This window comes from Schistocerca cancellata, chromosome 5, assembly GCF_023864275.1.
Source record: "Schistocerca cancellata isolate TAMUIC-IGC-003103 chromosome 5, iqSchCanc2.1, whole genome shotgun sequence".
Taxonomy (NCBI): Eukaryota; Metazoa; Arthropoda; class Insecta; order Orthoptera; family Acrididae; genus Schistocerca; species Schistocerca cancellata.
Genome location: NC_064630.1, coordinates 572879489 through 572905780, shown reverse-complemented (window position 1 = coordinate 572905780; position 26292 = coordinate 572879489). Strand labels below are relative to the sequence as shown.

The 26292-nt window shown below is 41.9% G+C and overlaps 1 protein-coding gene across 2 annotated transcripts in view; it reads left to right on the top strand.

Moving 5' to 3' along the window:
* The window catches only part of LOC126187456 (tRNA-splicing endonuclease subunit Sen34), a 75652-nt gene extending 51879 nt beyond the window's left edge, over positions 1-23773 (top strand). Inside the window, exon 5 of one of the 2 annotated variants that reach the window (XM_049928547.1) lies at positions 23493-23773. In XM_049928547.1, the coding sequence (XP_049784504.1) occupies positions 23493-23683 (191 nt within the window). In that variant the 3' untranslated portion in view covers positions 23684-23773. Of the gene's footprint in view, positions 1-13251; positions 13533-23492 lie in introns of those variants that run through there. The other variant, XM_049928546.1, reaches the window with a different exon arrangement.
* Positions 23774-26292: the final 2519 nt, after the last annotated feature.

Sequence of the window (26292 nt, the reverse complement as noted above, 5' to 3'; positions counted from 1 at the left end):
ACACACATATCCATCCGCATATACACAGACACAAGCAGACATTTGTAAAGGCTACTGTCCTACACCCGTACTCTCTGCTGGAAATATCATTTTGCCACGAAGAAAAATGATCCTAATCCTACTCCTAATGATCCAACTCCCCAAGACACTATCCAAATTGAACCCTGCCTGGAACAGTTCCGTCCTCCGTCACAGCGGGACCCACTTCCTCTTCCTCAAAATCACCCTCTCCTAACCTTCCAGGAATTTCTGACTTCCAGCCTTGCCTCTCAATCCTTCCTAAAAAACCTTAATCCTACTCACAACATCACCACTGCCGAAGCCCAGGCTATCGGTGATCTGAAGGCTGACCAATCCATCGTCATTCTTCCGGTCTAAAACTTTTCTCTCCCCTTGAATTTCAAGTCTCAAATTTCAGGTGCGGCTTAGATTCGGGAAATTTTTTTTTCCTTGATTTCGAGACTCATTTTTCAGGTGTGGCTTAGATTCAAGTGCGGCTTTTATTTGAGTAAATACGGTAGTCATCCATACTGCCATTACTGTGGAAACACTGCTATACACCAAACAGTAGGCTGCTCCAAAATTACAGGTCTGTGATAATGGATAAAACTTAAATCAGCAAGCTTTATATCAACAACTAAAAAAAAAAAAAAAAATATGCAGCAAGAAAATAATTTACAGGAGCATCACAGAATTTCCAATATCCAAGATAAGAACATGTACATGGTTCATATATTGTTTTATAAACTATGCCTTCAGTGAGGGAGGAGTGTTTATAAACAACTCTAAATATCACATGATGAATGAAGAATGAGAGAGGTAAAAGCAAGTTTTTTTACCGTTTAATAATCTCAGTTTTCAAATTCTCTTTAGTCATTTCAAGCATTAGGCCTACCAATTCCTCACACAGTTTGCCTTCACTTCTCCCAGCTGGGTTAAATCTTCTTACCTGGAGAGGTAATCTTTCTCTGTTATTCTTTCGAAATATATTCATTACAGTTCGTTCTTTTTTCTTGTTTTCACCATTTATTTAGACTTATTTAGATGCTTTATTTAAAGCCAGTGTAAGAGATCTGTAACACCTGTTGCTGAATAAATGCACTAGTTTCTTTTAAAAAAAATGTTGTAAGTTCCAGAGTACAAAGCCATAAGTTTGGGGTTTGAGCCTCCATTGGTCCTTTGATGTTTTCTGTCACTTATTGCTTCTTTCACCAATAACAATTCAAAAAAAGTTACAAATACAGTTGCACTACGTTTCAAGAGCACATACCAAACTATAGTTCCCTTACAACTGGTTCATAAGTACGTTCAAAGGTCAGAAGAAGGCAACTACATACCATGTCCAATAAACCAATGCATTGCAGTGTTCGAAACCTCCGAGTTGAACAAAGCCTTACAGCATAGCAAATGTAACATAAAAATGCTTTGCTGGCAAATGGCCTTAGCAGTTACACTATCAAAGCAGACCAATTCAACCTACTCTGGACTTCCCAGAACTTCAGCCACTCCGTCCACATAGCAGCATACAGACACTCTGCATAACTAATCAGACAAGACTCGAATCTTCAGTACTTCATGAATTGTACCAAGATTGCTGATGCTATTGGATAAGCATATCTCATGTTCATACTAGTAGAAAATTAGTGAACGAAGTAAGGGCTCTGAAGTGAACAGCAATAACAACAACAATAGGCTTTAAATGTAAAGTCTCCTAAAACAGCATTAGCTGAAGTGCACTGCAAAATTATACAGAAATGTAATGCTTTATGGAATACTGCTGCACATCCAAAGTTGTTAGAAATAATTGAAAATTTGTAGTACTCTGAGTAAGCATTGCTTTACAAAATGAATCGTTTTTTTGAACTAGTATATGTCTATGCGGTCACAAGGAGCTTGAGATTGCAAAATTTCATAATAGACACTGAGTTTGAGTACATAAAAGAGCTCATAATGTGGTAGCACACTGTACAACTTGAACAAGGCATTCATTAAGAACAGTTATTCAGAGTAGCATCACCCAGCTTCTGTGATGACATGAATGCTCATACAAAATTATGTCACATCCATTAAAGCCACCTCAACATTGTTCGAAAAATGTCACAGGTTGCCAGCATCAACGTGACACTAGAAAGTGTCAAGAGACTATTTCAGGACTACTTCTGTCTTTCTACAGCAAAGAGAGAGAACTATTGCAACACTGTCTTATCTGCAGTTTAAAAACAAGTTGTTCACCTGTATTGCTGCCCCTGACAAAGGGAGGCTTGCAATAAACTACAGACTTAAAATAGCCAAAGAAATTCCACAGATATCAGATTATATGTTTATAAAGGGGTTATGACAGAAAAAGATGATTTATTTTTCAGTTTCGATCTGGATTTTAAAAGTGAAGTTGACATGAAATCATGAGCAAGTAATCTGCCAGTAATTAGAGCATAATTCAATGCTTTTTCAATATTTGGTGAAGCAGATCATGATTTTAAGAGTCTTATAGCCTTATGCTCAAAAGCATTTATGGAACATGCTTTATTTTAATAAAAGTCATCTAAAAATCACATAAACTTTCTGACTGAAAAATATAGTTGTTCTGAAAACAAAACAACGAAAATTACATTTGTTTTAAAAATGACAAAGAATTGGAGCAATCATTGCCATTTATAACCCTTTTTATTTGCAGATAATGAAAAATGATTTTATTCACAAAAACAAACAATGTTCCAGTAACTATATTTGTTAGTCACAAATAACAAATAATAACTTTTAACTGTATTTATAATTTGAACAAATTTGGCCAACTGTGGTTGCTAGATGTCACACTTTATATCCGTTCACATATGCGGTTGCAAAATCTTCATCCTGAGCACCTTTATCAAATCACCCCCAAAAGGTGGCCACGTCATTCCCCTGATCTGTCCCCACTTGATTGCACATAGTGGAGTCTTGTGTGTCAGCCACACGTTGGCAACCTGTGACATTTTTCGAACAATGTTGAGGTGGCTTTAATGGATGTGACATAATTTTGTATGAGCATTCATGTCATCATAGAAGCTGGGTGATGCTACTCTGAATAACTGTTCTTAATGAATGCCTTGTTCAAGTTGTACAGATTAATAAAATTGTTACAGAAATGTTTCAACTCGATGATAAAAGTTCTTCAGTAGACTAAGAGTAAATTTGAAACTCTCATTTTTACTTTCAGAGCTTCCATTTAATCATATCCTAACTAGAGCTTCCTGTCTTAAATTGATACATTTGCCCTCCTCTATTATAACCATTCACTGTACAGTTGAGTTCCTGAGGGATAGACAAGCACATAAAAAATAGTGAATTTCTGATGAGTCAAGTACTTCATTTTATCTATTTTGGTTGGAGAACACCATAGCTGTTTCTGTAAATTACACTGTAAGAAATACTGCAACCAGCCACAAGTTTTCTTGAAATCGTTTTATTATACCATTACTAATTTCAGGCCTTAAACCATCATCAGTTAGCAGCATTGACTTCTTGCAAGTTTTACATTTGTGTCTTCCTGAAAAGGTCTCCTGTACATATTACAGGGTGTATACGACCCAGGACAACCGGGAGATCCGGGAAAAACCCGGGAATTTTTTCATCCGGGAGAAAACCGGGAAAAACCCGGGAATTTTTTAGAATTCCGGGAATTTTTCATTATTTTAGGTTTCAGTTAAATTTTTGCAATATTGACTGGTAAGAATCGATGCTCTAACAATGGATATTACTCTATCCCGCTACTGCAGAATAATACTACAACAATAAAACGTGAACGAGAAAAAAATATGAAAATAAAACATAAATTGCAAAGGAAATGTGCCATATACAACAACAAAACACAGTGCTCATACTAACGTTTGCCAACAACAAAATGTGTCAAAGGTGTTAGGAAGACTATGCAATGCTTTATAACAACAAAATGTCTCCGATGAGAGTGACGTCACAACGGTTTAACTAGATTCATTATAGGAGTTACGAGCGGGCTCATGCGCATGCGCAGTTGAGTGGCGGGGCAAACCGATGTATCTGACCCGAATGACAATTACGGGGGTGGAGGGGGCGCCAAATTTATATTCTTGAGAAGAAAAAAAATCATGTTTCACAAAGAGCCTAGCATCCAGCGCACGTTGGTCTACCGATTACTCATGATTTTGAAACGCATCCCTCTTGGTTTTTGAACGCAATCTGTAAGTTGATTTCTGAATGAATCATAAGTTAATTTTTGAATGCGTGCCTAGTGTACGTGATGTCTGTCAGGGGAATCATCGTCGCATCTAGAAATAAACTTTCCTGCAAGCAAAAGGGGACCGGGTTATACGAGCTGAGCAGAGTAAAGCCGAACGAGTGAACGCCAACCGCTGTCTGATTATGTGGTTCATTGGGCTTGGAATGATCAGCTGTGCTATAATTACTAGCGAAATCCATAGAGTCAGACTACCAGAGTGGAAATAAACGACTAACAGGAATAACAGGTAAGAAAGATTACGTATTATCTTCTCGGTGTATCCAAGAAAATGAAATTTTGTCAGAAAATTTTTGGCCAGATCGCTCCACTTGTAAGGGCCAGTTGTACAGCCCCCTTCTAGCAGCCGATTAACTTCTATTCTGGAAGTAGGGCGGAAAGTGGTTTGTACGAACATAACAACGCCTAACCGGAGAATAAACAGGGATAACTAAACCGGTGATTCTGGCAGGGTTAGTGAAGTTAACCAGCGACTAAATTTTGACAAAGGTAGGAATAGTTCCAGAGTTAAGTCATGACAAGATTGTTTGTTAGAACGAGGAACGGGGACATCACACCAATTAGGGAAGAATATGACGATTCCAAATTTAAGTAAAAATCTCGTACTACTACTTTTCAATCTCATGCTCGAGAAACTGGGGCGTATGAATGAAATGTGAAACTATTTTCTAACATTAAACTATTTGCTTGTAGTAGGCCTAATAGTCATTTTATGTTGGTCTTCGTGAATTATATTCTGTCGTGTTATAAAAATGACCATTTGTGCAAAAACAGTCTCGTTTATTTGGTATGTGTTACAATTTCTGCAGTGTTAGAAAGACCTATTTTGTTTTATCTAGCAGACAGCGACAAAATAAACGTAATCAGATTTGAGACACACACCAGTCATGGGTAGTATTTGTATTAACAACTTACGCAGCATTAGACAACGATATTTCGGCCTCTTTTCTTTTATGACATAACGTAAGATCTTTTAATGTTTTACACATACGAACATACGGGCTTCCTGCGTCATCGTAGCTGCCAAAGCGCGGTGGCGCCTCTTACCTGGCGCTCTCTGACGACTGCTGAAACGAACCTATTTCTAACAGGTCGCGGGAAAATATTGCGAATGGCTGTTTGAAAAACGTTACTTTCAAAGCAAATTTCCTCTTTCGCAAGTGGAACTATGTGTGAAAATGTGCGATGAATTCCTTAAATCACAGAGCGTTTGATGATGAGCGATTAGAAGTATTTAGAGCCCAGATCAGACAATCGTGTCGTTATTATGAGCAAATTGATGTAGTGCTACGGGAAGCTCTCGCTCCTCTGCGGTAGCTAATTTATTTGTGGAAAACTTTGAGAACAAGTCACTGGACTCGGCTAAAAATTTTACTGGCACATTTGTATGATGTATCTTAAAGTGTAACACGGGCAAGAAAAATCAACATTATATGTGAAAGCTTAGCTTCTGTTGCAGCTTATTAACCTTAGAGACCAATGTTGTACGTGAAAGCTTTTCTTTTCTTCTAGCAACACTATGTATATTAATTTAAAACATTAACTTTTCCTGTTTGTGTATCCGCGCTACTTAACAGTGATGTTGCTATTAGCGGACTACATCACGTGTCCTACGCTCTGAATATCCGCTGTCATCGGCTGGCGGGATCGCGTGACATGAGCAATGACTCGCTTACAAAAGCGTATTGTAATCTCGATTACATGGTTCGGAAAGTAACATGCGGTGTTTGGTGGGATTCGAATTTATACTTTCGTGATACGAAAATATACAGCGTACTTATTGATGCAAAAAAAAAAAAAAAAAAAAAAAAAAAAAAAAAAAAAAAAAAAAAAAAAAAAAAAAAAAAAAACCTGTCACTTAATAGCACGGAAAAAGTGTGTTTTCATCCGGGAGAAAGTGTATTTTTAACTGGGAAATCCGGGAAAAATCCGGGAATTTTTTTTCCTTGTCCACGTATACACCCTGTATTATAATACAGACACTAAGAGGTTTGGTTTTCTTTTGCAATCCATACCGATACCTGAACGATCCTTGATGATGGACTCAGGCCCGAAACTAGTAATGGTATAATAAAATCATTTCAAGAAAACTTGTGGCTGGTTGCAGTATTTCCTACAGTGTAATCCATCAAGTACTGTTTCATATGGAGAGGTACTGATAATATTTTGAAGTCTGATCCAGATCATGTTGAGTGGTAATAGTTGTTTCCTTAATACTAGTAGATGGTGAATTTGATATTCTGTTTAAGTATTTAAGTGTGCAGTGAATGTGACAAAGCATTAAGTTTAGCATTCAATTGAAAAATCTCTCGCCCTCCTGCTGGTTAATTTTTAGGTGCAAAATGAGGCTACTGCCATCAAAGTAATGGAGGAAATTATTTGGTCTCAAAGCATACATAGGCAGATACATTTCTCTGCATTCCTTTTCTACTTTTGATTGGTGCCTCTCTCTAACACCCGTCCTTCAGACAAATATGCAAGATGTTCTACCTACCTTTGTCACCAAACAACTCTTGCTATGTGAGCATGCATTATTTCTTATTAGTAAGCAGCAAACTTCCCAATTTTGGTATTAACAGCTCAGCAATCAAACTTTGTACTTTATCCAGAAGTGAAATGTATGTAGTACATTATGTAAGAGAAATTAGCTAAGGCAATTGGGAGAACAAAAAAGTTACTTATGTTTTATTGTCACCCAATGTGATGATACCCATTGTTTGAGTTCCAGTATAATACACTTTCTGTATTGGGAAAGATATATCTAAAAAGAAAGATGATGAGACTTACCAAACAAAAGCACTGGCAGGTCGATAGACACACAAACAAACATACACACAAAATTCAAGCTTTCGCAACAAACGGTTGCTTCGTCAGGAAAGAGGGAAGGAGAGGGAAAGACGAAAGGATCTATCCATTCCCGGGATTGGAATGACTCCTTACCCTCTCCCTTAAAACCCACATCCTTTCTTCTTTCCCTCTCCTTCCCTCTTTCCTGACGAAGCAACCGTTTGTTGCGAAAGCTTGAATTTTGTGTGTATGTTTGTTTGTGTTTGTTTGTGTGTCTATCGACCTGCCAGCGCTTTTGTTTGGTAAGTCTCTCCCATCTACTCAATCTCCCACTTCCAGCTCCACTCCCTCCAAAACCTCAAAATTCCAATCAACACAATCTGGAACCACAACACCCTAATTCACTAGTTAACCTTTCCTCCAAACCTCTCTCCCAGTCCGAAACCTCTGTCCTATTCAAAGGCCTCACCTTCAGCCCCAGATTCAACCAAACAGCCCTTGTCAAAAATTTACTGTCCTACATTCGTACTCTCTGTCGGAAATATCACTTTGCCACGAAGAAAAATGATCCTAATCCTACTCCTAATTATCCAAATCCCCAAGACACTATCCAAATTGAACCCTGTCTGGAACAGTTCCGTCCTCTGTCACAGCGGGACCCACCTCCTCTTCCTCAAAATCACCCTCTCCAAACCTTCCACGAATTTCTGACTTCCAGCCTTGCCTCTCAATCCTTCTTAAAAAACCTTAATCCTACTCCCAACATCACCACTGCTGAAGCCCAGGCTATCCGTGATCTGAAGGCTGACCGATCCATCGTCATTCTTCCAGCGGACAAGGGTTCCACGACCGTGGTACTTGATCGTCGGGATTATGTGGCTGAGGGACTGCGTCAGCTTTCAGACAACACCACATACAAAGTTTGCCAAGGTAATCCCATTCCTGATGTCCAGGCGGAGCTTCAAGGAATCCTCAGAACCTTAGGTCCCTTACAAAACCTTTCACCTGACTCCATCAACCTCCTGACCCCACCAACACCCCGCTCCCCTACCTTCTACCTTCTTCCTAAAATTCACAAACCCAATCATCCCGGCCGTCCCATTGTAGCTGGTTACCAAGCCCCCACAGAACGCATCTCTGCCTACATAGATCAACACCTTCAACCCATTACATGCAGTCTCCCATCCTTCATCAAGGACACCAACCACTTTCTCGAACGCCTAGAATCCTTACCCAATCTGTTACCCCCGGAAACCATCATTGTAACCATTGATGCCACTTCCTTATACACGAATATTCCGCAAGTCCAGGGCCTCGCTGCGATGGAGCACTTCCTTTCACGTCGATCACCTGCCACCCTACCTAAAACCTCTTTCCTCATTACCTAGCCAGCTTCATCCTGACCCACAACTTCTTCACTTTCGAAGGCCAGACATACCAACAATTAAAGGGAACAGCCATGGGTACCAGGATGGCCCCCTCGTACGCCAACCTATTCATGGGTCGCTTAGAGGAAGCCTTCTTGGTTACCCAGGCCTGCCAACCCAAAGTTTGGTACAGATTTATTGATGACATTTTCATGATCTGGACTCACAGTGAAAAAGAACTCCAGAATATCCTCAACTCCTTTGGTTCCATCAGATTCACCTGGTCCTACTCTAAATCCCATGCCACTTTCCTTGACGTTGGCCTCCACCTGTCCAATGGCCAGCTTCACACGTCCATCCACATCAAACCCACCAACAAGCAACAGTACCTCCATTATGACAGCTGCCACCCATTCCACATCAAACGGTCCCTTCCCTACAGCCTAGGTCTTCGTGGCTAACGAATCTGCTCCAGTCCGGAATCCTTGAACCATTACACCAACAACCTGAAAACAGCATTCGCATCCCGTAACTACCCTCCCGACCTGGTACAGAAGCAAATAACCAGAGCCACTTCCTCATCTCCTCAAACCCGGAACCTCCCACAGAAGAACCCCAAAAGTGCCTCACTTGTGACAGGATAATTTCCGGGACTGGATCAGATTCTGAATGTGGCTCTCCAGCAGGGATACGACTTCCTCAAAACCTGCCCTGAAATGAGATCCATCCTTCATGAAATCCTCCCCACTCGACCTAGAGTGTCTTTCCGCCGTCCACCTAACCTTCGTAACCTCTTAGTTCATCCCTATGAAATCCCCAAACCACCTTCCCTACCCTCTGGCTCCTACCCTTGTAACCGCCCCAGGTGTAAAACCTGTCCCATGCACCCTCCCACCACCACCTACTCCAGTCCTGTAACCTGGAAGGTGTACACGATCAAAGGCAGAGCCACGTGTGAAAGCACCCATGTGATTTACCAACTGACCTGCCTACACTGTGAAGCGTTCTATGTGGGAATGACCAGCAACAAACTGTCCATTCGCATGAATGGACACAGGCAGACAGTGTTTGTTGGTAATGAGGATCACCCTGTGGCTAAACATGCCTTGGTGCACGGCCAGCACATCTTGGCACAGTGTTACACCATCCGGGTTATCTGGATACTTCCCACTAATACCAACCTGTCAGAACTCCGGAGATGGGAACTTGCCCTTCAGCATATCCTCTTTTCTCGCTATCCGCCAGGCCTCAATCTCCACTAATTTCTAATTTCAATTTGCCGCCGCTCATACCTCACCTGTCTTTCAACAACATCTTTGCCTCTGTACTTCCGCCTCGACTGACATCTTTGCCCAAACTCTTTGCCTTTACAAATGTCTGCTTGTGTCTGTGTATATGCGGATGGATATGTGTGTGTGTGCGAGTGTATACCTGTCCTTTTTTTCCCCTAAGGTAAGTCTTTCCGCTCCCGGGATTGGAATGACTCCAAAACCCACATCCTTTGATCTTTCCCTCTCCTTCCCTCTTTCCTGACGAAGCAACAGTTTGTTGCGAAAGCTTGAATTTTGTGTGTATGTTTGTTTGTGTGTCTATCGACCTGCAAGCGCTTTTGTTTGGTAAGTCTCATCATCTTTCTATATAAAATAGAGGGAAACATTACACGTGGGAATCTCCTTCCCTCTTTCCTGACGAAGCAACCGTGGGTTGCGAAAGCTTGAATTTTGTGTGTATGTCTGTGTTTGTTTGTTTGACTATCGACCTGCCAGTGCTTTTGTTTGGTAAGTCACATCATCTTTGTTTTTAGATATATTTTTCCACACACACACACACACACACACACACACACACACACACACACACACACACATTTGTCAATGTCTGCTTGTGTCTGTGTATGTGCGGATGGATATGTGTGTGTTTGCGAGTGTATACTTGTCCTTTTTTCCTCCTAAGGTAAGTCTTTCCGCTCCCGGGATTGGAATGACTCCTTACCCTCTCCCTTAAAACCCACATCCTGTTGTCTTTTCCTCTCCTTCCCTCTTTCCTGATGAAGCAACCATTTGTTGTGAAAGCTTGAATTTTGTGTGTATGTTTGTGTTTGTTTCGATCTGCCAGCACTTTCATTTGGTAAGTCACATCAAACTTCAAAATTATAATTGAAAATGCTCCAATGACATAGTTGATATTAAAAACAAATTAGTCAATTCAGCTTATGAATAAAATATAGGAAAATTGGAATTTGATTTAACTCTGATGCTGTCTGTCCTGGTCAGTTTAAATTATAAATGAACTATCTAATACCCCTTTTCTCAATAATCACAGATTGAACTCCCCATTTAGTGCTATATTACTTAAAGCTGCTTGGACGGTAATCATTTTAAGAATACATTAAAACTTAAGATCTAAATGTTGTTATAAGCCTTTGTGATAAATTAAAACTGTGGCAGGAACTTTCATTCAATTAGTTTCCTTTAAAGTAAACCATGTCTTCATTGTTGACTTATTATTATTATTATTATTATTATTATTATAGCAAGTGGAAAATGCCGTCTTCTGTAATTTTCTAAGAAAATCTGTTGATTAAAATACCTATCATGGCCTGATGCTCACAAGGGGACCCTCCATACTATAAATCACGGATTTTGATGCGCTTCAAATATATTGTAGAGGCACTAACCCTGAGTGCCTGGCCATCTGGTTTTTTAGCGTCAGGCCTTGGTTTTTGAGAATATCGATTTTGAAGTTCATTGTGTGCTTTGTATACCTGTAACATTACGTATATTCTGAACAAGTCAGCGTAGCGCAGCGGGATAGGTTAACAGCTACCGCGCTAAAGGTACCGTGTTCAAATCCTGCTCCCATATGTTTTTTTATGTATGCAAGAACCATCCGGAAAATTTGTTCCCAACATTCAAAACCGAGTAGATGAATTAACTGGGAAATACAGAAATGTAGTCGTGTCCTGCACGAAATCCGGGAAGTTCACTTCTAGTGTACAAAGAATTTTTGCGTTTTGTAATTCTTCCGTACGTGGGACAGAAATTTTTTGTACATTATCGATTCGTGGGAAGGGAAAACCGATTAAACTTTATACAGTCATCTATTCACTGATGAAAGGAAAGTGAGCACCTGCACCCTAAAAGTAGTTCCACCAAAGTGCACTCCTTATTGCCAGCCCTGTGATGTTTATTTTTACCGACAGGTGAATATCTTCATGAAAATTTTTCAGAATGCTCCCAACTTCATGAAAGACAATAGAGAGATCGCTTCTAGGGAAGATTCGATAAAATTACATTCTCTAATCCTACATCAATTCAGCAGACATGATTTTGAAAGCATGATTAGATATGCATGGTTCACATTGAAATTAGCGGATGAAAGAGAAATCTTTTTGAATGCAAAAAAATTGTGTTTCCTGGTATCGCTCTTGAAGAGACCATGGGCCTGCAAGATGGTTGCTTTCATAAAATGCACGTGGTGCTGTGAAAATTTGTGCTTCGGTTGTTTCTATGAGAAGTATCACCCACAATATTGTTCTGGCACATCAAGCAATGTGGAGGACAGTGAAAAACGAGATTTTGTAATATTGTATGACAGAAAAAATTAATAACTGAATGCAGGAAGATCTGCAATGAACTGACGCATGGTGCAGGGAATGGCAATTGAATCTCAATGTAGACAAGTGTAATGTGCTGCGAATATGTAGAAAGAAAGATCCCTTATCATTTAGCTACAATATAGCAGGTCAGCAACTGGAAGCAGTTAATTCCATAAATTATCTGGGAGTAGGCATTAGGAGTGACTTAAAATGGAATGATCACATAAAGTTGATCGTCGGTACCACTGCTTGAATACTGCTCCAGTGTGGGATCCATACCAAATAAGGTTGATAGAAGAGATAGAGAAGATCCAACGGAGGGCAGCGCGCTTCATTACAGGATCATTTAGTAATCGCGAAAGCGTTACGGAGATGATAGGTAAACTCCAGTGGAAGACTCTGCAGGAGAGACGCTCAGTCGCTCAGTACGGGCTTTTGTTGAAGTTTCGAGAACATACCTTCACCAAGGAGTCAAGCAGTATATTGCTCCCTCCTTTGTATATCTTGCAAAGAGACCATGAGGATAAAATCAGAGAGATTAGAGCCCACACAGAGGCATACCGACAATCCTTCTTTCCACGAACAATACGAGACTGGAATAGAAGGGAGAACCGATAGAGGTACTCAAGGTACCCTCCACTACACACAGTCAGGTGGCTTGCAGAGTATGGATGTAGATGTAGATATCTTTATAATTTCACACACCTTACACGGTTTGTTGATATTTGTGGGAATAAAATTGAAAAATTCGATCAATTTTGGGGGGGGGGGGGGGGGGGGGAGTATATGAGCAGGATTCGATCACGGTACCTCTAGTGTGATAGCCGTGAACCTTTACCGCTGTGCTACACTGACTTGCTCGGAATATATGTAATGTTATGGGTATGCAAAGCATACAATGAACTTCAAAATCGATTTTCTCAAAAACCAAGGCCCGTCGCTAAAAAAACGGATAGCCAGGTACTCAGGGTAAGTGCCTTTACAGCATATTTGAAGCGCATCAAAATCCGTGATTTACAGTATGGAGGGTCCCCTTGTCAGACAATCCATTCAGTTTATAAAAACTGGAATTTTATCACTATATTTTTTTCCTCCGGTTATAAGAAAACTAAAGCTGTCATAACCTGTTATTTAAAAAAGTACACAGCATTGCACAGAAGAAACAAACCATCTTTTTCAGTGTACAAATAAAACAATGTAAAATGTCTTTTGATTTTGTCGAAGAATAAATTATTTATTTGTTGCAGGCGACCCACTTAAATTTCATGCACATTTTCTCATTTTGTGCAAGGAACGAGAATGTTCAATCTCTCTCTATGAATTTATAACCTTTGGAAGACTGGGAACTAATGTCAGAAAGAAAGCTGTGATTGCTACTCTGTCCGAAGATGGAGACCTCATTTATCAGTCGGTGAAATGGAGAGACAGACAGAGATAGTATGGTGTGTTGCTTTGTGCAGTATATTTCAGACAGTTATTGTAACAATTATAAAACACATTGTAAATAAATAATTATTACTGAAAGCCAGAGCTAACCTTTAACTTTCTTATTTATCATGCTACAACTTACATTTTGTAATCACTTTTTACCACAAAAAGGAACAACATATATGATTCTCATTTACATAAAATAATTGTAGTTGACAGGTGTATTCATTTACACATTTTGGAAACATTCCACGTAGGAAAAATATACCTAAAAACAAAGATGATGTGACTTACCAAATGAAGGTGCTGGCAGGTCGACAGACACACAAACGAACACAAACATACACACAAAATTCAAGCTTTCGCAACAAACTGTTGCCTCATCAGGAAAGAGGGAAGGAGAGGGAAAGACGAAAGGATGTGGGTTTTAAGGGAGAGGGTAAGGAGTCATTCCAGTCCCGGGAGCGGAAAGACTTACCTTAGGGGGAAAAAAGGACAGGTATACACTCGCGCACACACACACACACACACACACACACACACACACACACACATATCCATCCGCACATACACACCGCACATACAGACCGCTTGTGTCTGTGTATCTGCGGATGGATATGTGTGTGTGTGTGTGTGCGAGTGTATACCTGTCCTTTTTTCCCCCTAAGGTAAGTCTTTCCGCTCCTGGGATTGGAATGACTCCTTACGCTCTCCCTTAAAACCCACATCCTTTCGTCTTTCCCTCTCCTTCCCTCTTTCCTGATGAAGCAACGATTGCTTGCGAAAGCTTGAATTTTGAGTGTATGTATGTGTTAGTTTGTGTGTCTATCAACCTGCCAGCAGTTTCGTTTGGTAAGTCACATCATCTTTGTTTAGCATTGATGTACTTGACTGAAATATGGTGCATCACTTCTGGAAGTAATCTATAAATCTGATGATATATTCATTTAATTGCAAGACGAACAGTCAAATGTTCCGTTTGAAACTTTCCTTACATATTTGGAAACAGATGTGTCCTGGTTATAGTGAACTGATAACGAAAGATTTCCACACACCTGCATGGATGAAATAATGACTGGGACAGAATAAATACCTTGAAGACTAAGTAATAATGAGCTTAATATATCTAAAAACAAAGATGATGAGACTTACCAAACAAAAGTGCTGGCAGGTCGATAGACACACAAACAAACACAAACATACACACAAAATTCAAGCATTCGCAACAAACAGTTGCTTCGTCAGGAAAGAGGGAAGGAGAGGGAAAGACGAAAGGATGTAGGTTTTAAGGGAGAGGGTAAGGAGTCATTCCAATCCCGGGAGCGGAAAGACTTACCTTAGGGGGGAAAAAAGGACAGGTATACACTCGCACACACACACATATCCATCCGCACATACACAGACACAAGCAGACATTTGTAAAGGCAAAGAGTTTGGGCAGAGATGACAGTCGAGGCGGAAGTACAGAGGCAAAGATGTTGAAAGACAGGTGAGGTATGAGCGGCGGCAAATTGAAATTAGAAATTAGCGGAGATTGAGGCCTGGCGAATAGCGAGAAGAGAGGATATGCTGAAGGGCAAGTTCCCATCTCCGGAGCTCTGACAGGTTGGTGTTAGTGGTAAGTATCCAGATAACCCAGACGGGGTAACACTGTGCCAAGATGTGCTTGCCGTGCACCAAGGCATGTTTAGCCACTGGGTGATCCTCATTACCAACAAACAGTCTGCCTGTGTCCATTCATGCAAATGGACAGTTTGTTGCTGGTCATTCCCACATAGAACGCTTCACAGTGTAGGCAGGTCAGTTGGTAAATCACGTGGGTGCTTTCACACGTGGCTCTGCCTTTGATCGTTTACGCCTTCCGGGTTACAGGACTGGAGTATGTGGTGGTGGGAGGGTGCATGGGACAGGTTTTACACCGGGGGTGGTTACAAGGGTAGGAGCCAGAGGGTAGGGAAGGTGGTTTGGGGATTTCATAGGGATGAACTAAGAGGTTACGAAGGTTAGGTGGACGGCAGAAAGATACTCTTGTTGGAGTGTGGAGGATTTCATGAAGGATGGATCTCATTTCAGGCCACTTTCCTTGACGTTGACCTCCACCTGTCCAATGGCCAGCTTCACACGTCCGTCCACATCAAACCCACCAACAAGCAACAGTACCTCCATTATGACAGCTGCCACCCATTCCACATCAAACGGTCCCTTCCCTACAGCCTACGTCTTCGTGGCAAACGAATCTGCTCCAGTCCGGAATCTTTGAACCATTATACCAACAACCTGAAAACAGCATTCGCATCCCGCAACTACCCTCCCGACCTGGTACAGAAGCAAATAACCAGAGCCACTTCCTCATCTCCTCAAACCTGGAACCTCCCACAGAAGAACCCCAAAAGTGCCCCACTTGTGACAGGATACTTTCCGGGACTGGATCAGATTCTGAATGTGGCTCTCCAGCAGGGATACGACTTCCTCACATCCTGCCCTGAAATGAGATCCATCCTACATGAAATCCTCCCCACTCCACCAAGAGTGTCTTTCCACCATCCACCTAACCTTCGTAACCTCTTAGTTCATCCCTATGAAATACCCAAACCACCTTCCCTACATCTACATCTACATCTACATTTATACTCCACAAGCCACCCAACGGTGTGTGGCGGAGGGCACTTTACGTGCCACTGTCATTATCTCCCTTTCCTGTTCCTGTCGCGTATGGTTCGCGGGAAGAACGACTGTCTGAAAGCCTCTGTGCACGCTCTAATCTCTCTAATTTTACATTCGTGATCTCCTCGGGAGGTATAAGTAGGGGGAAGCAATATATTCGATACCTCATCCAGAAACGCACCCTCTCGAAACCTGGCGAGCAAGCTACACCGCAATGCAGAGCGCCTCTCTTGCAGAGTCTGCCACTTGAGTTTGTTAAACATCTCCGTAACGCTATCACGGTTACCAAACAACCCTGTGACGAAACGCGCCGCTCTTCTTTGGATCTTCTCTATCTCCTCCGTCAACCCGATCTGGTACGGATCCCACACTGATGAGCAATACTCAAGTATAGGTCGAACGAGTGTTTTGTAAGCCACCTCCTTTGTTGATGGACTACATTTTCTAAGGACTCTCCCAATGAATCTCAACCTGGTACCCGCCTTACCAACAATTAATTTTATATGATCATTCCACTTCAAATCGTTCCGCACGCATACTCCCAGATATTTTACAGAAGTAACTGCTACCAGTGTTTGTTCCGCTATCATATAATCATACAATAAAGGATCCTTCTTTCTATGTATTCGCAATACATTACATTTGTCTATGTTAAGGGTCAGTTGCCACTCCCTGCACCAAGTGCCTATCCGCTGCAGATCTTCCTGCATTTCGCTACAATTTTCTAATGCTCCAACTTCTCTGTATACTACAGCATCATCCGCGAAAAGCTGCATGGAACTACCGACACTATCTACTAGGTCATTTATTTATATTGTGAAAAGCAATGGTCCCATAACACTCCCCTGTGGCACGCCAGAGGTTACTTTAACGTCTGTAGACGTCTCTCCGTTGATAACAACATGCTGTGTTCTGTTTGCTAAAAACTCTTCAATCCAGCCACACAGCTGGTCTGATATTCCGTAGGCTCTTACTTTGTTTATCAGGCGACAGTGCGGAACTGTATCGAACGCCTTCCGGAAGTCAAGAAAAATAGCATCTACCTGGGAGCCTGTATCTAATATTTTCTGGGTCTCATGAACAAATAAAGCGAGTTGGGTTTCACACGATCGCTGTTTCCGGAATCCATGTTGATTCCTACATAGTAGATTCTGAGTTTCCAAAAACGACATGATACTCGAGCAAAACACATGTTCTAAAATTCTACAACAGATCGACGTCAGAGATATAGGTCTATAGTTTTGCGCATCTGCTCGACGACCCTTCTTGAAGACTGGGACTACCTGTGCTCTTTTCCAATCATTTGGAACCTTCTGTTCCTCTAGAGACTTGCGGTACACGGCTGTTAGAAGGGGGGCAAGTTCTTTCGCGTACTCTGTGTAGAATCGAATTGGTATCCCGTCAGGTCCAGTGGACTTTCCTCTGTTGAGTGATTCCAGTTGCTTTTCTATTCCTTGGACACTTATTTCGATGTCAGCCATTTTTTCGTTGGTGCGAGGATTTAGAGAAGGAACTGCAGTGCGGTCTTCCTCTGTGAAACAGCTTTGGAAAAAGGTGTTTAGTATTTCAGCTTTACGCTTGTCATCCTCTGTTTCAATGCCATCATCATCCCGGAGTGTCTGGACATGATGTTTCGAGCCACTTACTGATTTAACGTAAGACCAGAACTTCCTAGGATTTTCTGTCAAGTCGGTACCTAGTACTTTACTTTCGAATTCACTGAACGCTTCACGCGTAGCCCTCCTTACGCTAACTTTGACATCGTTTAGCTTATGTTTGTCTGAGAGGTTTTGGCTGTGTTTAAACTTGGAGTGAAGCTCTCTTTGCTTTCGCAGTAGTTTCCTAACTTTGTTGTTGTACCACGGTGGGATTTTCCCGTCCCTCACAGTTTTACTCGGCACATACCTGTCTAAAACGCATTTTATGATTGCCTTGAACTTTTTCCATAAACACTCAACATTGTCAGTGTCGGAACAGAAATTTTCGTTTCGATCTGTTAGGTAGTCTGAAATCTGCCTTCTATTACTCTTGCTAAACAGATAAACCTTCCTCCCTTTTTTTATATTCCTATTAACTTCCATATTCAGGGATGCTGCAACGGCCTTATGATCACTGATTCCCTGTTCTGCACTTACAGAGTCGAAAAGTTCGGGTCTGTTTGTTATCAGTAGGTCCAAGATGTTATCTCCACGAGTCGGTTCTCTGTTTAATTGCTCGAGGTAATTTTCGGATAGTGCACTCAGTATAATGTCACTCGATGCTCTGTCCCTATCACCCGTCCTAAACATCTGAGTGTCCCAGTCTATATCTGGTAAATTGAAATCTCCACCTAAGACCATAACATGCTGAGAAAATTTATGTGAAATGTATTCCAAATTTTCTCTCAGTTGTTCTGCCACTAATGCTGCTGAGTCGGGGGTTCGGTAAAAGGAGCCAATTATTAACCTAGCTCGGTTGTTGAGTGTAACCTCCACCCATAATAATTCACAGGAACTATCCACTTCTACTTCACTACAGGATAAACTACTACTAACAGCGACGAACACTCCACCACCGGTTGCATGCAATCTATTCTTTCTAAACACCGTCTGTGCCTTTGTAAAAATTTCGGCAGAATTTATCTCTGGCTTCAGCCAGCTTTCTGTACCTATAACGATTTCAGCTTCGGTGCTTTCTATCAGCGCTTGAAGTTCCGGTACTTTACCAACGCAGCTTCGACAGTTTACAATTACAATACCGATTGCTGCTTGGTCCCCGCATGTCCTGACTTTGCCCCGCACCCGTTGAGGCTGTTGCCCTTTCTGCACTTGCCCGAGGCCATCTAACCTAAAAAACCGCCCAGCCCACGCCACACAACCCCTGCTATCCATGTAGCCGCTTGTTGCGTGTAGTGGACTCCTGACCTGTCCAGCGGAACCCGAAACCCCACCACCCTATGGCGCAAGTCGAGGAATCTGCAGCCCACACGGTCGCAGAACCGTCTCAGCCTCTGATTCAGACCCTCCACTCGGCTCTGTACCAAAGGTCCGCAGTCAGTCCTGTCAACGATGCTGCAGATGGTGAGCTCTGCTTTCATCCCGCTAGCGAGACTGGCAGTCTTCACCAAATCAGATAGCCGCCGGAAGCCAGAGAGCATTTCCTCCGATCCATAGCGACACACATCATTGGTGCCGACATGAGCGACCACCTGCAGATGGGTGCACCCTGTACCCTTCATGGCATCCGGAAGGACCCTTTCCACATCTGGAATGACTCCCCCCGGTATGCACACGGAGTGCACTTTGGTTTTCTTCCCCTCCCTTGCTGCCATATCCCTAAGGGGCCCCATTACGCACCTGACGTTGGAGCTCCCAACTACCAGTAAGCCCACCCTCTGCGACTGCCCGGATCTTGCAGACTGGCTCTGGCTCCTACCCTTGTAACCGCCCCGGTGTAAAACCTGTCCCATGCACCCTCCCACCACCACATACTCCAGTCCTGTAACCCGGAAGGCGTACACGATCAAAGGCAGAGCCACGTGTGAAAGCACCCACGTGATTTACCAACTGACCTGCCTACACTGTGAAGCCTTCTATGTGGGAATGACCAGCAACAAACTGTCCATTCGCATGAATGGACACAGGCAGACAGTGTTTGTTGGTAATGAGGATCACCCTGTGGCTAAACATGCCTTGGTGCACGGCCAGCACATCTTGGCACAGTGTTACACCATCCGGGTTATCTGGATACTTCCCACTAATACCAACCTGTCAGAACTCCGGAGATGGGAACTTGCCCTTCAGCATATCCTCTTTTCTCGCTATCCGCCAGGCCTCAATCTCCACTAATTTCTAATTTCAATTTGCCGCCGCTCATACCTCACCTGTCTTTCAACAACATCTTTGCCTCTGTACTTCCGCCTCGACTGACATCTTTGCCCAAACTCTTTGCCTTTACAAATGTCTGCTTGTGTCTGTGTATATGCGGATGGATATGTGTGTGTGTGCGAGTGTATACCTGTCCTTTTTTTCCCCTAAGGTAAGTCTTTCCGCTCCCGGGATTGGAATGACTCCAAAACCCACATCCTTTGATCTTTCCCTCTCCTTCCCTCTTTCCTGACGAAGCAACAGTTTGTTGCGAAAGCTTGAATTTTGTGTGTATGTTTGTTTGTGTGTCTATCGACCTGCAAGCGCTTTTGTTTGGTAAGTCTCATCATCTTTCTATATAAAATAGAGGGAAACATTACACGTGGGAATCTCCTTCCCTCTTTCCTGACGAAGCAACCGTGGGTTGCGAAAGCTTGAATTTTGTGTGTATGTCTGTGTTTGTTTGTTTGACTATCGACCTGCCAGTGCTTTTGTTTGGTAAGTCACATCATCTTTGTTTTTAGATATATTTTTCCACACACACACACACACACACACACACACACACACACATTTGTCAATGTCTGCTTGTGTCTGTGTATGTGCGGATGGATATGTGTGTGTTTGCGAGTGTATACTTGTCCTTTTTTCCTCCTAAGGTAAGTCTTTCCGCTCCCGGGATTGGAATGACTCCTTACCCTCTCCCTTAAAACCCACATCCTGTTGTCTTTTCCTCTCCTTCCCTCTTTCCTGATGAAGCAACCATTTGTTGTGAAAGCTTGAATTTTGTGTGTATGTTTGTGTTTGTTTCGATCTGCCAGCACTTTCATTTGGTAAGTCACATCAAACTTCAAAATTATAATTGAAAATGCTCCAATGACATAGTTGATATTAAAAACAAATTAGTCAATTCAGCTTATGAATAAAATATAGGAAAATTGGAATTTGATTTAACTCTGATGCTGTCTGTCCTGGTCAGTTTAAATTATAAATGAACTATCTAATACCCCTTTTCTCAATAATCACAGATTGAACTCCCCATTTAGTGCTATATTACTTAAAGCTGCTTGGACGGTAATCATTTTAAGAATACATTAAAACTTAAGATCTAAATGTTGTTATAAGCCTTTGTGATAAATTAAAACTGTGGCAGGAACTTTCATTCAATTAGTTTCCTTTAAAGTAAACCATGTCTTCATTGTTGACTTATTATTATTATTATTATTATTATTATTATAGCAAGTGGAAAATGCCGTCTTCTGTAATTTTCTAAGAAAATCTGTTGATTAAAATACCTATCATGGCCTGATGCTCACAAGGGGACCCTCCATACTATAAATCACGGATTTTGATGCGCTTCAAATATATTGTAGAGGCACTAACCCTGAGTGCCTGGCCATCTGGTTTTTTAGCGTCAGGCCTTGGTTTTTGAGAATATCGATTTTGAAGTTCATTGTGTGCTTTGTATACCTGTAACATTACGTATATTCTGAACAAGTCAGCGTAGCGCAGCGGGATAGGTTAACAGCTACCGCGCTAAAGGTACCGTGTTCAAATCCTGCTCCCATATGTTTTTTTATGTATGCAAGAACCATCCGGAAAATTTGTTCCCAACATTCAAAACCGAGTAGATGAATTAACTGGGAAATACAGAAATGTAGTCGTGTCCTGCACGAAATCCGGGAAGTTCACTTCTAGTGTACAAAGAATTTTTGCGTTTTGTAATTCTTCCGTACGTGGGACAGAAATTTTTTGTACATTATCGATTCGTGGGAAGGGAAAACCGATTAAACTTTATACAGTCATCTATTCACTGATGAAAGGAAAGTGAGCACCTGCACCCTAAAAGTAGTTCCACCAAAGTGCACTCCTTATTGCCAGCCCTGTGATGTTTATTTTTACCGACAGGTGAATATCTTCATGAAAATTTTTCAGAATGCTCCCAACTTCATGAAAGACAATAGAGAGATCGCTTCTAGGGAAGATTCGATAAAATTACATTCTCTAATCCTACATCAATTCAGCAGACATGATTTTGAAAGCATGATTAGATATGCATGGTTCACATTGAAATTAGCGGATGAAAGAGAAATCTTTTTGAATGCAAAAAAATTGTGTTTCCTGGTATCGCTCTTGAAGAGACCATGGGCCTGCAAGATGGTTGCTTTCATAAAATGCACGTGGTGCTGTGAAAATTTGTGCTTCGGTTGTTTCTATGAGAAGTATCACCCACAATATTGTTCTGGCACATCAAGCAATGTGGAGGACAGTGAAAAACGAGATTTTGTAATATTGTATGACAGAAAAAATTAATAACTGAATGCAGGAAGATCTGCAATGAACTGACGCATGGTGCAGGGAATGGCAATTGAATCTCAATGTAGACAAGTGTAATGTGCTGCGAATATGTAGAAAGAAAGATCCCTTATCATTTAGCTACAATATAGCAGGTCAGCAACTGGAAGCAGTTAATTCCATAAATTATCTGGGAGTAGGCATTAGGAGTGACTTAAAATGGAATGATCACATAAAGTTGATCGTCGGTACCACTGCTTGAATACTGCTCCAGTGTGGGATCCATACCAAATAAGGTTGATAGAAGAGATAGAGAAGATCCAACGGAGGGCAGCGCGCTTCATTACAGGATCATTTAGTAATCGCGAAAGCGTTACGGAGATGATAGGTAAACTCCAGTGGAAGACTCTGCAGGAGAGACGCTCAGTCGCTCAGTACGGGCTTTTGTTGAAGTTTCGAGAACATACCTTCACCAAGGAGTCAAGCAGTATATTGCTCCCTCCTTTGTATATCTTGCAAAGAGACCATGAGGATAAAATCAGAGAGATTAGAGCCCACACAGAGGCATACCGACAATCCTTCTTTCCACGAACAATACGAGACTGGAATAGAAGGGAGAACCGATAGAGGTACTCAAGGTACCCTCCACTACACACAGTCAGGTGGCTTGCAGAGTATGGATGTAGATGTAGATATCTTTATAATTTCACACACCTTACACGGTTTGTTGATATTTGTGGGAATAAAATTGAAAAATTCGATCAATTTTGGGGGGGGGGGGGGGGGGGGGAGTATATGAGCAGGATTCGATCACGGTACCTCTAGTGTGATAGCCGTGAACCTTTACCGCTGTGCTACACTGACTTGCTCGGAATATATGTAATGTTATGGGTATGCAAAGCATACAATGAACTTCAAAATCGATTTTCTCAAAAACCAAGGCCCGTCGCTAAAAAAACGGATAGCCAGGTACTCAGGGTAAGTGCCTTTACAGCATATTTGAAGCGCATCAAAATCCGTGATTTACAGTATGGAGGGTCCCCTTGTCAGACAATCCATTCAGTTTATAAAAACTGGAATTTTATCACTATATTTTTTTCCTCCGGTTATAAGAAAACTAAAGCTGTCATAACCTGTTATTTAAAAAAGTACACAGCATTGCACAGAAGAAACAAACCATCTTTTTCAGTGTACAAATAAAACAATGTAAAATGTCTTTTGATTTTGTCGAAGAATAAATTATTTATTTGTTGCAGGCGACCCACTTAAATTTCATGCACATTTTCTCATTTTGTGCAAGGAACGAGAATGTTCAATCTCTCTCTATGAATTTATAACCTTTGGAAGACTGGGAACTAATGTCAGAAAGAAAGCTGTGATTGCTACTCTGTCCGAAGATGGAGACCTCATTTATCAGTCGGTGAAATGGAGAGACAGACAGAGATAGTATGGTGTGTTGCTTTGTGCAGTATATTTCAGACAGTTATTGTAACAATTATAAAACACATTGTAAATAAATAATTATTACTGAAAGCCAGAGCTAACCTTTAACTTTCTTATTTATCATGCTACAACTTACATTTTGTAATCACTTTTTACCACAAAAAGGAACAACATATATGATTCTCATTTACATAAAATAATTGTAGTTGACAGGTGTATTCATTTACACATTTTGGAAACATTCCACGTAGGAAAAATATACCTAAAAACAAAGATGATGTGACTTACCAAATGAAGGTGCTGGCAGGTCGACAGACACACAAACGAACACAAACATACACACAAAATTCAAGCTTTCGCAACAAACTGTTGCCTCATCAGGAAAGAGGGAAGGAGAGGGAAAGACGAAAGGATGTGGGTTTTAAGGGAGAGGGTAAGGAGTCATTCCAGTCCCGGGAGCGGAAAGACTTACCTTAGGGGGAAAAAAGGACAGGTATACACTCGCGCACACACACACACACACACACACACACACACACACACACACATATCCATCCGCACATACACACCGCACATACAGACCGCTTGTGTCTGTGTATCTGCGGATGGATATGTGTGTGTGTGTGTGTGCGAGTGTATACCTGTCCTTTTTTCCCCCTAAGGTAAGTCTTTCCGCTCCTGGGATTGGAATGACTCCTTACGCTCTCCCTTAAAACCCACATCCTTTCGTCTTTCCCTCTCCTTCCCTCTTTCCTGATGAAGCAACGATTGCTTGCGAAAGCTTGAATTTTGAGTGTATGTATGTGTTAGTTTGTGTGTCTATCAACCTGCCAGCAGTTTCGTTTGGTAAGTCACATCATCTTTGTTTAGCATTGATGTACTTGACTGAAATATGGTGCATCACTTCTGGAAGTAATCTATAAATCTGATGATATATTCATTTAATTGCAAGACGAACAGTCAAATGTTCCGTTTGAAACTTTCCTTACATATTTGGAAACAGATGTGTCCTGGTTATAGTGAACTGATAACGAAAGATTTCCACACACCTGCATGGATGAAATAATGACTGGGACAGAATAAATACCTTGAAGACTAAGTAATAATGAGCTTAATATATCTAAAAACAAAGATGATGAGACTTACCAAACAAAAGTGCTGGCAGGTCGATAGACACACAAACAAACACAAACATACACACAAAATTCAAGCATTCGCAACAAACAGTTGCTTCGTCAGGAAAGAGGGAAGGAGAGGGAAAGACGAAAGGATGTAGGTTTTAAGGGAGAGGGTAAGGAGTCATTCCAATCCCGGGAGCGGAAAGACTTACCTTAGGGGGGAAAAAAGGACAGGTATACACTCGCACACACACACATATCCATCCGCACATACACAGACACAAGCAGACATTTGTAAAGGCAAAGAGTTTGGGCAGAGATGACAGTCGAGGCGGAAGTACAGAGGCAAAGATGTTGAAAGACAGGTGAGGTATGAGCGGCGGCAAATTGAAATTAGAAATTAGCGGAGATTGAGGCCTGGCGAATAGCGAGAAGAGAGGATATGCTGAAGGGCAAGTTCCCATCTCCGGAGCTCTGACAGGTTGGTGTTAGTGGTAAGTATCCAGATAACCCAGACGGGGTAACACTGTGCCAAGATGTGCTTGCCGTGCACCAAGGCATGTTTAGCCACTGGGTGATCCTCATTACCAACAAACAGTCTGCCTGTGTCCATTCATGCAAATGGACAGTTTGTTGCTGGTCATTCCCACATAGAACGCTTCACAGTGTAGGCAGGTCAGTTGGTAAATCACGTGGGTGCTTTCACACGTGGCTCTGCCTTTGATCGTTTACGCCTTCCGGGTTACAGGACTGGAGTATGTGGTGGTGGGAGGGTGCATGGGACAGGTTTTACACCGGGGGTGGTTACAAGGGTAGGAGCCAGAGGGTAGGGAAGGTGGTTTGGGGATTTCATAGGGATGAACTAAGAGGTTACGAAGGTTAGGTGGACGGCAGAAAGATACTCTTGTTGGAGTGTGGAGGATTTCATGAAGGATGGATCTCATTTCAGGCCACTTTCCTTGACGTTGACCTCCACCTGTCCAATGGCCAGCTTCACACGTCCGTCCACATCAAACCCACCAACAAGCAACAGTACCTCCATTATGACAGCTGCCACCCATTCCACATCAAACGGTCCCTTCCCTACAGCCTACGTCTTCGTGGCAAACGAATCTGCTCCAGTCCGGAATCTTTGAACCATTATACCAACAACCTGAAAACAGCATTCGCATCCCGCAACTACCCTCCCGACCTGGTACAGAAGCAAATAACCAGAGCCACTTCCTCATCTCCTCAAACCTGGAACCTCCCACAGAAGAACCCCAAAAGTGCCCCACTTGTGACAGGATACTTTCCGGGACTGGATCAGATTCTGAATGTGGCTCTCCAGCAGGGATACGACTTCCTCACATCCTGCCCTGAAATGAGATCCATCCTACATGAAATCCTCCCCACTCCACCAAGAGTGTCTTTCCACCATCCACCTAACCTTCGTAACCTCTTAGTTCATCCCTATGAAATACCCAAACCACCTTCCCTACATCTACATCTACAT